The 15985-nt window shown below is 42.1% G+C and overlaps 1 protein-coding gene across 1 annotated transcript in view; it reads right to left on the reverse strand.

Annotated features, from left to right (window-relative positions):
• Window positions 1-8957: 8957 nt before the first annotated feature.
• The window catches only part of PEX13 (peroxisomal biogenesis factor 13), a 28676-nt gene continuing 21648 nt past the window's right edge, over window positions 8958-15985 (reverse strand). The window contains exons 3-4 of the mRNA XM_030196187.1: window positions 14846-14971; window positions 8958-9979 (exon numbers count right to left, since the gene is read on the reverse strand). Coding sequence (XP_030052047.1) covers window positions 9666-9979; window positions 14846-14971 — 440 coding nt within the window. The 3' untranslated portion in view covers window positions 8958-9665. The remainder of the gene's footprint in view (window positions 9980-14845; window positions 14972-15985) is intronic.

Genomic DNA, 15985 nt, shown 5'->3' on the forward strand with positions numbered 1-15985 from the left:
GAGAAAAAAGATGCTAAATCACAAGTGTTAGGGAGAAGAAGCAAGATCTTGGATGAGGAGTTGGGGAAGAGAAGGGGGAGAGAAACGATCCACAGAGAGACATGCTGGGATGAGGGTGAGAAAGATAGAATGCATGCGGGGGTAGAGGGAGGACAGATTGGGAAAGATGCTGTATTCATGGAGTGGGAAGAGGAGAGAGAGATGCAGTACCATGGGGTGGGGCCAGGAGAGAGAAGAGGGAGAAATTCTAGCCCTGGGATGGGAGTCCAGGAGAAAGGGTAAATAAGGGGAAGAAGTGGGAGGGGGAAGGATAGGGGCACAGAAGGCAGATACTGAACATGGGAATAGGGACAGAGACAAGAGGGAAGGTGCTGGACAGGACAGATTGGGACACAGAGGGAATAATGGTGGACATGCAGAAAGAAAAAAGTCAAATAGGAGATACTGGAAAGCAGAAGATGGATGAAACTGGGGATGGGGGAAAGCAGCATAAGATGGATGGGACTGTTGGGTGTGGGAAGAAGAAGCAGGAGAGGGATAGGGCTAGGAGGTATGAGTAGAGAAGGGAATAGAGCAGAAAATGGATGGGGCTAGGAGGTATGGGTAAAGGGGAGGGGAAAAGAGAGGAAGAGGGGGTGTGGGCGGAGGGAAGAGGAATAGGTACAGTGTAGGAAATTATGGATAGGAGAGATGTAGTGGGAATTTGAGGGGATAGCGAATACTTGGCAGTTTTAGATATGAGTGGGTTGGGAGAATGAGTGAGGGTGTGAAATGAGGGATATGAGAAGAGGGGCAAGAAAAGCGGGGAAAAATTGAGACATAATGTAAATGACCTAGAAGACTGGAGAGAGGATGAGGGTACTGGGGAGGGGTATGGAGGAAGGGTATGGGTCTCTGAAGGAGTTGAGTGAGGATGGAATGGGGTTTAAAAGATGGTGAAAGAAAGGCTATTGGGTATAGGGTAAGAGATGAAAGAATGGCCTTGTTGGCAAGGGAAGGAAGGGAGACAGGAATGGAGCTGGGACTGATAGGGTGATGAGATGCAGTGAAGAGTAGCTGAGGGCTAAGAGGGTGAGTACAAAGGATGGGAATGGGGGACTAAGGAAATGGGTGAAAGATGGGGGAAGGGTTTAGGAGACTGGGTAAGGGAGAGACAGAGGGGGCAATGGGAGTGCTGGAGAGGGAACGAGAAGGAGATGGTAAAAGCCAGAAGGTAGATGAGAAGTTAAATGGAGACTAATGACTAAAGGGTGAGAGAAAAGTGGGGAAAAACATAAAACAAAAGATCAGTGCCAAACAGATGAAGAGAAGGAAAGGAAGAAGACAAAAGGAGAGAGAAGAAATGGAAAAGCCAACCTGGAAAAGAATTTAGGAGAAGACTGACACATGAAGAGTGAAAAAGAGACTGGAACCAGCCCAATTACTACTACTACTTATCATTTCTAATAGTGCTACTAGACGTACGCAGTGCTGTACACTTGAACATGAAGAGAGTCCCTGCTCGACAGAGCTTACAATCTAATTAGAAAAATATAATGCTCAGACAACAAAGGTAGCAAAGAAAAAATATTTTTATTTAATGCTTTTGCATGTGTGACTGAGGTGACAGATGCTGCTAGCGTGTAGTATCTGTGTAGGAGTGTGTAACAGTCCAGCTTGTTCCCGTTTTCCACTAGCAGGAATATTGGTGCTCTAGGGTCCAGTGTAATATTTATAGCACTGTCTTTTAATAGGTGGGTTAGGGCTGTTATGTGTTAAGTTTTCTGTATAGGCTTTGAGTGTCTTTTTGAAAGGTTTTGTGTTAGTTTATAAAGTGTCTGGCCCTATCTGAAAGCAGGCTCTAGGACAAACAAAAACCCATCTTTAAACATGTGCTGTTTCTGAGGTGGTGATTACAATTTGAATATTTTTGTATGGTGAGTTGTAAGAGGGATTAAGCACTTAAACGGCTAAGAAAACAGCTTCAAACACAGTACTATCTTAATGCGGTTCATCCTAGCCGGTTAAGTGCTGAATATAACACAAGCTATGTTTGATCGAGCCATGTATGCCTGCATATTTAATACCAGTGTATGGACACGGATTGGCACTGAATATCCAGGAATAAAACTGGCAGCGGTCAGCAAAACACTGCCTGCCGTCAGCTGAATATCGGGCCCAATATTTCTCCTGGAGAGAGGTTATGTTGCTGATACTTAGATGAAACCAGAATCACATTTTATTTTGTATGGTGAATTCTATGGGAAAATGTGCTAATTCAGCTGCGCACTCATTGTTGCATGAAAGGCTCCTGTGGATGCAGAACATATGTTTTCATTTAACACTGTGACAATGTAGAGTCAGGGGTCAGCAGTTATAACCTCTGTATTTTGTGCTCATTTTTCTACACTGTTCTATACAATACAGATGATGAGATTTCAGTGAGGATAGCCTGCTTCTTCATGGGTTAATCTTAACTGTTGTTGTAATCTACCTTGGGAAGCCTGGTGTTATAAAGTTGAAATATACCAAAATTAAATGGAAGCTAAATTAAACTCTCCTTTCACTGGGGTACGTGGAATCACATCTGCATCTGTTTTGTAGAAGTTTACATTTTTGAACATGTTTCAGGGACAAGTGGTTTTATAAGTCAAAATAAAAATAAATATTTTGTTTCATGCAGATCTCTTTTGTTGAAATATAACTAAATGGGCTATAAGCCCCTAATGAAGTTCATTGGTTTTCTTAGATTTTGTTCTTGTGATGACATACTGTGCCAAAACTGAATTCTCTTATCTATACTATCTGGTAAATAATAAAAGTAGCTCATTGTGAACACTATCCACGCTAAAAGGTTGTTTTCTGGCTGTACATGAAGAAATGTGATATTAAATAAATAAGTGTATGTTTGTGTCTCTAGTCATGCATCCAAAGGTTATATAATCCTTTCAAGATAGTCAATTAATCACTTATTAGTGGTGCATAACCACAGAGGCATGGTATGGTCACATTTTCAATATGGTAATGCTAGGGCCCAGGTAAGGAACATGTTATTTTGAGTTAGTCTCATAGGCGGTCGGTGGCCCAACTGTTTGGGGAGGCTAAAGGGGGCGGGGTTAGGGGTGGGGCCAGGGGTGCAGCTTAAATCCATAATTGTCTGATAACATTTTAAAATAAAAATTGACACCATTTGTACTGAAATAAAAATATAAACACACGGTGTTAAACTAATATTATTTATATATCTATATCTATCTATCTATCTATATATATAATAGACTCCAAGAAGAAAATACTTATTTACTACTGGTCTACACATCCACCAACTCAATGAGAACTTTAACGGACTGCTCGACCTATTAAAGCTTCTCTGAAGAGGTTCTGAGCATATTTCAGCTTCTTTTCAAGTTCATTTTTCTAATTTTTTTTCACCCTATTTCCCTGTTACCGTCATCAACCACCTGCTGGTCGCCATCTTGAATGAACAGAACCTTCCTTGATTGATGACACCACCAGTCATAGACAGCCAAACACCGAACTCGTCGATTTCACCTACACAAACAGGAACAAAGCGAAGCTGGAGACACAGCAGCAGGCTCCAGCATTTCCTCGCATGGCTCCGCCCTCTTCTGACATGTTTCCGCAAGGGCGGAGCCATGCAAGGGAACACCGGAGCCAGCCGCTGCTTGTAATGCCGGTGCCGCCCGCTCGAGGATTACACTATTTTAAGGTAGGGCAAAGGCAGGACGGGAACGAGGGCCATCGAGCTGACGTCAGATGATTGACGACGGGGGGAGCGGAGAGCGAGGGTCGGGGGATCGGTTGGGCTGGGGAGGCTTAGTCTCCCCAAGCCTCTTATACCGGGCGCCTATGGTTAGTCTTCATTAGACCAAACTTGCTTTCATTGTGCCATCACCATCCAGCTGGATATGCAGTGTCTTAAAAGGTGGAGGATAAAGGATTTTTTTTTTTGTTATATTTTGTCCCACATTATCCCAAGCAAACTCAGGTTCAATGTGGCTTACATTTGAAAATACAGTGAGACAGAATAATAGAATTCAGTTATATCATGGGAGCAAGTACATGGATATGTCTGAAACATTTAACAGAGATGAGATTACCATTAAAAACCAACTGGGCATTTAAAAGTCTGTCCTTTAATGATGCCACACATTGAGAAATCATAGCCATAAGTATAGACAATTATTCAAATATTATCACATGCATACACCAGACGGGCCATAACCTTCACACTCCAAAGACCCCCATTAGGGTCTGACCACTGAGTTGTAATGAGCTCCTGAATGGCTTGCACAGAGAATGCCTTCTAAGGCTTCCTGGTGCTGGCCATTTTAGGATTGACTGCAGTAGATGTAGCTGCCTCAGGGTCAGCGACATTCAAGGTCGCCAAGGCGCTGGAAATCAGGGAAGGCAATTCATCTTTATGGAAACACAAACCGCAGAGGGATCATCAGGTTCCTCCTGAAAGAATTTGCCGTTCTCCAATTCTTCAAGACACGAAGGGCAAGAGAATCCCCAGAAAGGGTGGCAATAGAAGGCGGGTGGGCAGAAGGGGCCACTGACCCTCCCTCAGACTCCACTTCCATCCAACTTCTGGGCAGAGAGCTCCAAATAAGCAGGCCTAATGAAGCAGCAGAAGAAATTCAAGAGAAAATCCCTCCCCCACCAGCTCCACTAGAAGGGCCAGAGGTATGTGCAAGGGAAGAAAGAGAAGCCCCAGGTGAATAGGAGGTCTTTAGCCTCTCCTCATATGAGAGGCGTTCCATCCCCTTTATCATTTTGGTCACTTTTCTTTGAACCTTTTGTAATTCTATTATCTCTTTTTTAAATATGGTAACCAGAATTGAATGCAATACTCAAAGTGAGGTCATACCACGAAGCAATACAGAGGCATTATAGTATTTTTACTATCCCTTTAATGCCTAGCATCCTGTTTGCTAGGCATTATTTCACCATATCATCTACAATGACACCTAGATCTTTTTCTTCAATGCTGACTCCCAAGGTGGACCATTAACATCAGGTAACTATGGAAAAATTATGTTCTTACCTGATAATTTTCTTTCCTTTAATCATACCAGGCCAGTCCAGACTAATGGGTTTTGTCCATTCACTAGTGGAATGAGACAGAGAAAATAGTTCCAAGCACTTCACCTCTAAAGGGTATTGTGCAGCCTGCAATGCTCAGTATTTTGAATAGGCAAGCATTGGTGCTCTCAACTGCTACAAAAAAGAAAACAAGAAGTAGAATCCACCGGGAAACTAAGAACATTCATGGAGCAGACTTAACCATGGCTCCCAGGTGACCAAGAGGTACCCATACCACCCATCGAAGAATGAGGGGAGGCACTTCTCAGTTTTCTATCTATCGAGCAGAAGCACCCCTGTAGCAAGAGAAATGGCCCAGCAGTGAGACACAATCGAGAGCCATAGAAAGCTGGCATTGTAAAAGATGGCAAAAGAAATGTTGCCTTTACAAAGGATCTCCCGCCTCCAGGAGCTCAACAGGACCCAGTCACAGCAGAGTCGGAGGTAAGCCCTAGAGGAAACAACAAGGAAGAAATGTAACATAAAGCAGAAAGGGAGGGCATCGGGACTGGTCCTGGTATGATTAAAGGAAAGAAAATTATCAGGTAAGAACACAATTTTTACTTCCCTGTCATCAATATCAGACCAGTTCAGACTAATGGGATGTAGCAAAGCAGTCACAGCAATAGGGCAGGACAAGAAAAATAGATCAGTGCCCTAATAGAACAAGACCAAACATCCATGACAACGCTGAGCGTCATCCCAGAACAGAACCATAAACCCCGATAGAAGCAAGAAGTCAGAGCCCACGAAAGAGATCAAGGCAACTATGCCAGGAAGATAGGTAGAGACTGGAGACCTTGAAGAGCCTGAAAAAGGAGCCTAGGGAAGGACCAAAAGCCCTGAATAAAAAAATTTGGAATCCCAACTTCCAACCAAACGAAAAGAAGTCATGGAGTCCCAGCTCCAACCACAAAGAACACAGCAGAGAGCAAAGGCCAAAGCACAGGCACCAGCAGCCAAAGACAGCCACAGAGGAACGAGGAAGCAACATGCCATCTCTGAATTGATCACATGCCGAAACTACGCCATAACAGTCGATGGGGCAGCAAGACAGAACTGAAATGGTCTGGACCCCAAATGGCAGACCAAAAGAGCTACATCTCCACCGAGTCATACAAAGGCACAAAACGAGACAAAAGCCCCCAAAAGAAACGTAGGTGGACCACAACCCAGCATCATCAATCCCCAGAGCTCTTAGAAGTCAGAAAAAAAAGCAACTAGCATAGCCTAAGAACAGCCAAACTCGCCTTACAATACAGCTCACCTTATCAAGAGCAGAAAGTGAAGAAGGGTGACACAGTTTACAGTGGAAGCCAAAAGAAACATATATACTTGTGGCCAGAAGCCAATACAAGCCTGCAAGTCGCCATATCCAAGTCCACCGAGCCTCAAAGGCCTCAGGTGTGATAGGGGAGGAGAGGGACCCAGTAGCACTAAGTATCTCCTAGCTGGCAGATGAGGGACCCAGGAGCACCAAGTATCATCTTAAAAGAACTAAAACCAGAGTCACCCAGCCGAGCTGGGGCAAGAGCTTGCCAGCCATCACTAAGAGGAGCTGCACACCCATCCACCATCTGCTCGGAGACAGAAAAAATACTGAGCATTCCAGGCTGCATGATACTCTTAAGGGGTGAAGTACTTGGAATAGAGACCTGAACGGGAACAGAGTTCGCGGGAACCCCACAGGGTTCGTGCAGGGATAAAAGCAGTTCCTGCAGGATTCCCGTGGGGATGGAAACTATTTGTGCAGGGTTCCCATGGAAGTGTAAGCTGCACCTGCACCAGCCACTTATCTACAGAGTACCAAGTTCTTTGAGTGCTGTCTCCTCCTCGCTTTAACAGCACAAATGCAGAAAGTGTTCCATTAAGGAGGTGGTAGACACACAAATGATGACAGAATTCAAAAAGTCATGTGATGAACACAGAGAATCTCTAATTAGAAAATGGAAGTTGTAAAAAACCTAACCTTAAATCGCTGCATGTGTGTGGATGTATCGAGTGACACTTAGATGGCAACTCTAGCTGTGATGAACTAGGGCCGATACCGGGCAGACTTGTATGGTCTGTGCCTCACATATGGCAATCTGGTTTAGGATGGACTGGAAAGGGCTTAGACAGCAACTTCAGTGGGTGGAACATGAGGACGGTGCTGGGCAGACTTTTATGGTCTGTGTCTCACGAATGAGAAGATGAATAGACAGGAGTGGGCTTCGACAGCAACTCCAGCAGTTGGAACATAATGATGGGGCTAGATAGACTTCTATGGTCTACGTCCCAGAACCACCAAAAAAAGACCATAATCAAGTATATATCACACTTGTTGATTTAATCATGAATTGATAATGAGTGTGATTATTGGGCAGACTGGATGGACCATTCAGGTTTTTATTTGCCATCACTTACTATGTTACTATTAATCCTCTTTGCTCCTGGGCTGATGTGCAGACCTCAGCTCTGACAGAGGCACAAGCATCAGATATCACCTGTCCTACTGGCATGTGCATATGGCGATCTCTCAGCACACAGTACCAGTGAATCAGAGACAAATCTTACATATGCGAACCAGAGTGTTCCAAGTTCCAGCTTCCATTCCTTCCTTGCCTGCAGTGCTGTGGCTCAAATTCCAAGAGATACTGAGAGAGCTGACCAGAATTTTCTTTTATGTACCATTAAATTCTTGCAGAGATGGGTGGGGACAGGTTAAATTCTTGCGGGGATGGATGGGGAGGGGTAAGATTCCAGTAGGGATGGGCAAGATTTCTGTCTCCATGCAACTCTCTAACTACTTTCTGTCTCCTTCTGCTGGTGGATGGACATAACCCATTAGTCTGAACTGGTCTGGTATTGATTATAAGGAAGATCTGGATTATTCTTTCCAATGTGTATCACTCTGCATCAGCCATTTGGATGCCCAGTCTTTCACTTTCCTAAGGTCTTCCTGCAATTTTTGTACAGGCCACATGAATTTTAACAACTTTGACTAGTTTTGTGTCATCTGCAAATTTAATCACCTCACTTGTCATTCCAATTTCCAGATAATTTACAAATATGTTAAATAGCACCAATCCCAGTGCAGTGTAATCAAATCCTTACACTGCTCTTTAAATTTTGGCAAAAGGAAGCATAGTAATTGATCACAATATCTAGGAGATACTAAGAAATGAAATGTATGTGTTCATGAGACCTTTCTTTGATATTAGTCCTCTTGAACAGCAAGCAAACTCACCCTGTTTTTTGAAAATTTACCTTAGTGATTTGTTGTTGACAGGTTTTGGGATGCATTATTCAACTGGCACATACTTGTATTTTGCAGCTATATTTCAAAAAACGCTTGCTGAAATTATTGTCCAGGAAATTTTGAGTGAATTGGTTAACAGTTATATTAAACTAGGCCTTGGATGTATTAATCCATACAAACATACAGGAGAAATACTAAGGGCCACAGTCAGTGCAGCCAGCAGGGCATGGAGTTCACAGTAAGCAAAACAACAACTTTGTGCACATTGTATATTTTACTTTACTTTTCTAAGAAAAAAGTTTTGAATAAAATTCAGATCTGTGCACAATGTACTTGATTCACCAAAAAGAGAGAGACTGAATAAACACCTTAAATACTTGTTTTTAAATATACTTGAAGAAATATTTTGATCGTCAAGAGTGTACTGAAAACTTAATCTACAATGTAATAATATGGGAGCCATAATTTTACAATTATGGCTCCCATATTATTACATAAGTTTTCAGTACACTCTTTAAGGCATAGACAGACCAGACAAACCACTAAAGAATCGTTTCAAGCTTCCTATGATTAATTTGCCTCAAACAAAATTGTATGTACCCTTCCACCAGAAAGGAAAGAAACCAGCTTATTTTTCATCATCTTTTAATTTTACATTGAGCTGCAGCATTACATTTCCTTATTCAGGGAAACTGAGGCACAATTAAGACACCAACCATTTGGTTCAAGTATTTAATTTTATAAAAGGCCCAAAACTGTTTGTTTTATCTTGATGTTATCTACCTCTTCCTAAACAAATCCACAAAACAGAAAGCCTAATAATAAAATGTTCTCTTTTTAGTATACAGTAATTTCACAACATAATAATATTGATTCTCCCCTCATGTTTGCAGGTAGCTTATGTGTTATTATCCTAGTACATATTTTTTTAAAATACTTGGTTTTATTAGGTCATAATCTTCTGTCTGGAGTGAAGGTGAAAGTCCTGGGTCTTCGCCAGAAGCACTAAGTTTCCTTATGGTAAGCAGATTTTAAATGCTCAAAACAAACTGCCTAATCTGATTACAGTCCCATATCGTCCAAGCAGCCAACTGCAATATTCTAAGGCCCTAAAATGGACTGCTGACATCTATCTAAGAGGAGCTTGAGAGATCAGAGGCCAATTTTCTCCTGACAGCCATTTTGAAGACCATAAGTGTGGATATCTTTCTGGTATTGATATTCTATCAAACCAAGCATATAGTTAAAATTTAAACAATTATTTTTCTTAGCACTAGCAGTTTGACAGATGAATAGCATCTATTACATTATAATTTTTGTTTTACTGAAAAGGTTATCATACGTTTTCTTTAGTTAATATAGTCCAATCTAATTTTCCTTCAGTGGGGTGGGAGAGAACCGGATCCTTGCTCGTTTCCACAAAGGCAGACTCAAAAGCAGCTTCCTGCTCTTCCAGTGTGGTGGCAGCTGCAGAAGTAACTGTAGTGCTGGTTCCCAGAGCTGGAGGCCCTTCTTCACTCACCCTTTCCAGCGCAGCTACCTTTCTGCCTCTTCTCTTGCCCAGTATTTTGATATAATTCGCTGGCACAAAGCCCACAGCTTGCCCATCTAAGCTTGCCATGAGCCAGCCACGTATCTTGGGTTGTTGCTCTGGTGATTTAAAAATAGAGAAATTTGAAAATGAAAAAATAAAAAACAGTCAACAAAACTCTGAGGAAAACCCAATGCAGTGCTATCAAATATAAGACCAAGTTTGCGAGTCAGGGTACTAAAGTAACACAAGATATTTGAAATAATGAACAGAAATTCACAATCATTAGACTGTAGCTTCATATATAAAATACATTAGATTTAGAAATAAATGACTCAGTTTTGGAGCTACTACTTTATGTTCAACAGGGTGTTGCTCTTCTGCTGGTTCTAGAAATACCCCCCCAACAAAGGTCTTGGCTTTCATTCCCAGTTCTTGAGGGCCACCACCAGATCAGGTTTTCAAGATGCCCCTAATGAGCATGCATGAGAGAGATGTTGCAAATGTCCAGAAACGGAACACCTTTGAGGAAAGCTGCAGACATCACCTGTGCACACAGAATGAGCTCCAATGGCAGTCAGCACTGGCTGATTCTGTTGATGATAACAGAAGGAGATTCATGCTGCAATCCAGGAGAATAATGTTTGTTTGGTTACTGATGAACTAAGAGATGTTTGGTTCTAGGACAGGAAAAGCTGAGAAGAAGGTCTGTGAGATTTTGTACACTGAAGATAAAATAAAAAGCTCTGCCGACAATCCAGTGTATGAAGAGATGCTTCTGAAGCGGAAGAATGAGGTTTTGGATAAAACAATATCCTGATTGAGATGAAATGCAGTGACCACATTTGGCTGAAACTTGGGGTGTGTACATAAGGTTACCTTAAAAGAGTAAAATTGTGTATATAGAGGATAATGCACCAATGCTTGCAGTCCACTTACTCGTCTGGCTGAGGTGATAGCTACCAGGAACAATGTTTTCCATGTAAGGAATTACAAAGAAGCTGACGCTAAAGGCTCAAACGGTGGTTGCAGCAGTTGAGCAAGGACTAAACTGAGGTCCCAAGGAGGTGGAAGTGGCTTGATTGGAGGATGCAAATGGATTAGGGCCTTTAGGAAGTGTTTGATTAGTGGGTGCGATGAAAGTGGTAATGATCCCACCTTGGAAAGAATATTGGAAGTTGCTGTGAGGTGAACGCGTACTGAAGAAGGTTGTAAACCTGAAACAGAGAGATGGAGCAAGTAAGACGAAGAAAAAACTGAGAGTCTTACACCAGTTGAAGAATCTTTTCCATTTCAGTGAATAAGATTTGTGAGTGGAAGGTTTATAAGCGGCATGTAAAACATCCAAAACTGTCAATGTTGTAGAGAACAACGTGACCCTTGAAGCTTGCAAGCCGTAAAAGACAGTTTCCTGGGATTGGGATGTAGTTGTCCGTTTTGCTGATTGAGGAGGTGAGAATGAGCTCCTAGAGGTATGGGCTTGGTCTGGGAGAGTCTGAGGAGCCATGGATACCATTATTATTATTATTATTTATTGCATTTGTATCCCACATTTTCCCACCTATTTGCGGGCTCAGTGTGGCTTACAATACATTGTGAGTGATGGAAGTACAATATGTTACAGTACAATTATGGTTACATTGTGAAGAGTTATGAGAGACAGAGTCAAGTCAGAACATCTTTGGGGCGTTAAACAATGGAATGATACAATGGGGAAAAGATGGGGCGATAGAACAATAGCAGATAACCTTAGGGTATAACAATTTTATTTGTGGGTGGAGTATTAATTGTGGTGGAAATGCGGGGTGAGAGAATTCAAGGAGAGTGTATTGATTCATTTCTGTTGGTGTGTATGGGCTTCATGTGTTTTGATCCTAGCAGTAGATTTTCTCGAAGAGATAAGTCTTCAATCGTTTGCGGAAGTCGGTTAATTCGTAGATCGTTTTCAGGTTACGTGGTAGTGTATTCCAGAGTTGCGTGCTCATATAGGAGAAGGTTGATGCATGCAGTACTTTGTATTTTATCCCTTTGCAGTTAGGGAAGTGGAGGTTGAGGAAAGTTCGGGATGTTCTTTTAGCGTTTCTGGGTGGCAGGTCTATTAAATCAGTCATGTATGCAGGGGCTTCACCGTGAATGATTTTGTGGACTAAGGTGCATACTTTAAAGGTGATACGTTCTTTGAGTGGGAGCCACTGCAGTTTCTCACGTAAGGGTTTTGCACTTTCGTATTTTGGTTTTCCGAAGATGAGTCTGGCTGCTGTATTCTGGGCTGTTTGTAGTTTCCTCAGTATTTGTTCTTTGCAGCCTGCATATAGTGAGTTACAGTAGTCTAAATGACTAAGTACGAGTGATTGCACTAGGTTACAGAAGACGGATCTCGGAAAGAATGGTTTTATTCTTTTCAGTTTCCACATGGAGTAGAACATCTTTTTGGTTGTGTTGTTTGCATGAGTCTCAAGTGTTAGGTGGCGGTCGACAGTGACTCCAAGGATTTTTAAAGTTTCGGAGATTGGCAATTGTAGTTTTGGTGTATTAATAGCGGTGAATTTATTTGTGTTGTATTGGGAGGTATTGGGAGGCCAATTGGGTGCTATGAGGATAAGTGCTGCATCCTGAATAACCTTGCAGATAATTCTGGGAATTAGAGGGATTGAAGGAAAAGCATAATAGAAGCCTTTTGTCCAAGAAAGGTGAAATGGGTTCTTGAGCAGACCGAGTGTTGAGGGAAGTCTGGAACAAAACTGTTGACATTTGTAATTGTGATCGGAAGCAGAGGTCTATGCAAGGTGTCCCTCACCTTTTGAATATGTGACAAACAGTAGGGAGAGCTAGTGACCACTCATGAGGGTATAGAATTCAGCTCTGCCAATGTATTGTATTGGCCTGAAAGGTAGGAAGCCTGAAGAGTTGCATGAAGTCGAAGAAGAAGAGTCCATATTTGGAATGCCTCCAGACAGAGAGAGAGTTTCTGTGCCCCCTTGCTTGTTCAAATAGATCATGGCCTGGTTATCCATCTGCAGTAGAATTACCTGACCTTTGAGCTGAAAGGCAAATGTCTGAATTGAATAGAAAACTGCTCTGAGTTCGAGAAGACTGACCTGTAAGGTAGCTTCCAATTGAGTCCAATGTCCCTGGGTATGGTAGTGTAGAAGATAAGCTCTCCATACATGGGATGAAGCATCTGTTGTCAGTGAGAGAGTTGTGGGTGGACGATAAAAAGGGAGCTCCCTCTAGTAAATTGGGGAAGTGAAGCCACCATTGAAGTGCTTGCTTTATTTGTGGGGAGATATAAATCCTGTGAGAAAGTATGTGATTGTTCTGATCCCATTGTTCTTTCAAGGCCCATTGTAGTGCACACATTGCTGTGGATACAGATATGTGACTGAGGAGATGGAGAAAGGTTCTGGTTGTGCAAGTGACTGAAGACAGTAGCTAAGGGGCCAGGAGCTGAATTGCTTGAATGTTGAGGAAGGAAGGAACACTCAAGCCTGAGTACAGTCCAGAACTGACTGAGTTGAAATTAGGATGGACTTTTGATAGTTTATTATGAACCCCAGCTGAGTGAAGAGAGAAATTGTTGTCTGGAGAACTCTGAGGAGGTCGGTTTTGCTGTGCCCACATATCAACCAGTTGTCCAAGTAAAGAATGACTAAAATTTCTTTCCTTCTTAGGTAAGCTGCTACTACAGCTAGTGTCTTGGTGAATACCCTGGGCGTTGTTGCCAGCCCAAATGAAGCACATTGTATTGGAACTGAAAGTCTTTGAAAATAAAGCGGAGGTACTTCTGATGAGGTGGATATATTGGAATATAAGCGTAAGTTTAAGTCCAATGTCGCTAGCCAGCTGTTTTGTGGGAGCAGAGGGATGATAGTTTGAAGGGAATACATATGAAATTTGGCCTTCTTGAGGTACAGGTCGAGTAGTCTCAGAATAGACCTGAGCCCCTCTGACATTTTGGGGATCTGAAAAAAATGGAGGTAAAATCCAGTGAAACATTGATACAAAGGGACTGGTTCGATAGAGGCTCCTTCAAGAAGCAGCTGGATTTCCTGGATGAGCACTGTCAACTGCTTCTGAAGTTTGAAAGAAGGAGAAAAATCCTTGGGTATGGTTTGAAAGGTCACGTTGTAGCCCGTCTTTATAATGTTTAGGACCCACTCATTTGTAGTGATATGAAGCCAATTGTGAAGGAAGTAAGACAGACAACCTCCTAAAGGGAGAACGTCAAAAACTAGGAGTGGGTTTAGGAAGGCTGGTGGTTGAAGATAATCATGACCCAAAGCAAGCTGTTCATGTAAGGAAGCGCTCCAATGTTAGAACTGATACAGTTCTTACATGGGAGAACGGGCCTAAATTTAGAGGTTGATCAATAATTATAGGAAATGTTTAGTTGAGGTTCACTGCTCAAAGATGTGCTACCAGTTAATGAAGGGCTTATATACTATTTCACGCAATAAATTATCAAATAGATTAGGATCTAATCATGTTTCGACTATAAATTGAGCTAAAATGTGGACCATCCTTTCTCAGCACTGAATGCCGGACACCAGGTGCAGGAACGTCCCTGGTCTCTTATAATGAATGAGCGCTTGATGAACCAAAGCAAAAGTAAGGTTCTTACATTGCTACCACAGATGGTCTAAGGGCAATTCACAGAATAGGTGGAACTACAACATCTCAGTTTGCTCTGCATTGTCAAATCACACGTATGTGTTGTAATATGCCAGATCTGGAAAAGAAAATATATGTAACCTTTACATAAAATCACATAGTTAATAGGTCAAATTTTGCTTTTTAAGAAAAGCAAATCTGATGTATGCAGACTTACTAATTATTGCTTAGCTCCAGCAAATCTATGAAATTCTGTTTTCAAAACTGGAACCAAATCAGCTTGTCACAGTTGTGTCTCAGGTGGCAAAACTAGATGCAGGCCTGAAAATGCCAAGGTCATTGTTCCATCCATATGGCCCATGAACAAATCTTACCTTTGGGTGCCAAATTAAGCAGATCACCAGCACGGAAAGAAACTTCTTCTTCACAGGTAGCACTGAAGTCATATTCTGCTCTTCCCACCACATGGTCATCTTCTCCACTTGCCCAATTAGTAGTTGCTTAACACAAATAAAATTTCAAATTTATGTTAATCAAGTTGGAAATTGAACAAGTACAATGTGGCACAATGATATATTTCCCTTTCCTCCTCCTGTGTGGAAGATTTAGTGGAAAGAGGCATGACGTCCACATGGTAGACTAGAATGGAGTGAGTAAAGTGTACCATGTGTGCTTCTCTATGTTGAGATGGTTATTTGTATGTCTGTGTGTGCCTGGAGAGGGAGATTTGTGTCAGTATATCAGGAGGCCTGTCTGGGGCAACAGATGTTATCTGTCAGGAGTGAACTGATCTCCCCAGCCCACTCCAAATTCTCTCATCTCTTCTATCCTCCTCTCCTCAATCCACCTTCTCTTCGGAAGAAACTCTTCCATGTCGCCTATTCTCCTCATGCTGGCAGTGGCGAAGGTACAGTATGTCAAGCTCACTGCTGACATCCGAGCTGCTATCTTTAAAGATAAGTTTTGGTTCTTCACTTTGTTCTAATATTTTGGCATTATGAAGTTATTTTGAGTGAAAAAAAATGCACTAAGGAGGTTTTTCTGCCTATAATAGACATAATTTGTCAAGTGTTTTTTACACTGGTATGTTCTGAGGCTTTTCCTCTTTCAGTTTTAATGTGGTATACACATTTATATATTTTGGTTTTTCAGTGCCACTAGCCTGTTTGGTGCAATAAAGGAATTGAGAGACACTCCCTGTGTTGAAGCTTGTGTCAAATTCTGCTGCCGGATGAGTATGAAAGCAATGGTGTCCAGACAGGAAATATACTGAACACTTTGTGGAGCAGATCTTTGTCCAAACAGCATCATTAGCCACTTCACCTTTGCACTTGAGACAACACAACAGCAGAGATCCACAGCACCCACATGGTGTTCCATTCAGGCAAAGAAACTCTTAGCACTGTGGCTCCTCCCATCTCTGCTGTTGTATTGTCTCAAGTGCAAAGGTGAAGCTGATTGGACAAAGATGGTATTGGCCCTTCCCACACCAAGGTTGTTAGGCATGGTGAAAG

This window comes from Microcaecilia unicolor, chromosome 3, assembly GCF_901765095.1.
Source record: "Microcaecilia unicolor chromosome 3, aMicUni1.1, whole genome shotgun sequence".
Classification (NCBI taxonomy): Eukaryota; Metazoa; Chordata; class Amphibia; order Gymnophiona; family Siphonopidae; genus Microcaecilia; species Microcaecilia unicolor.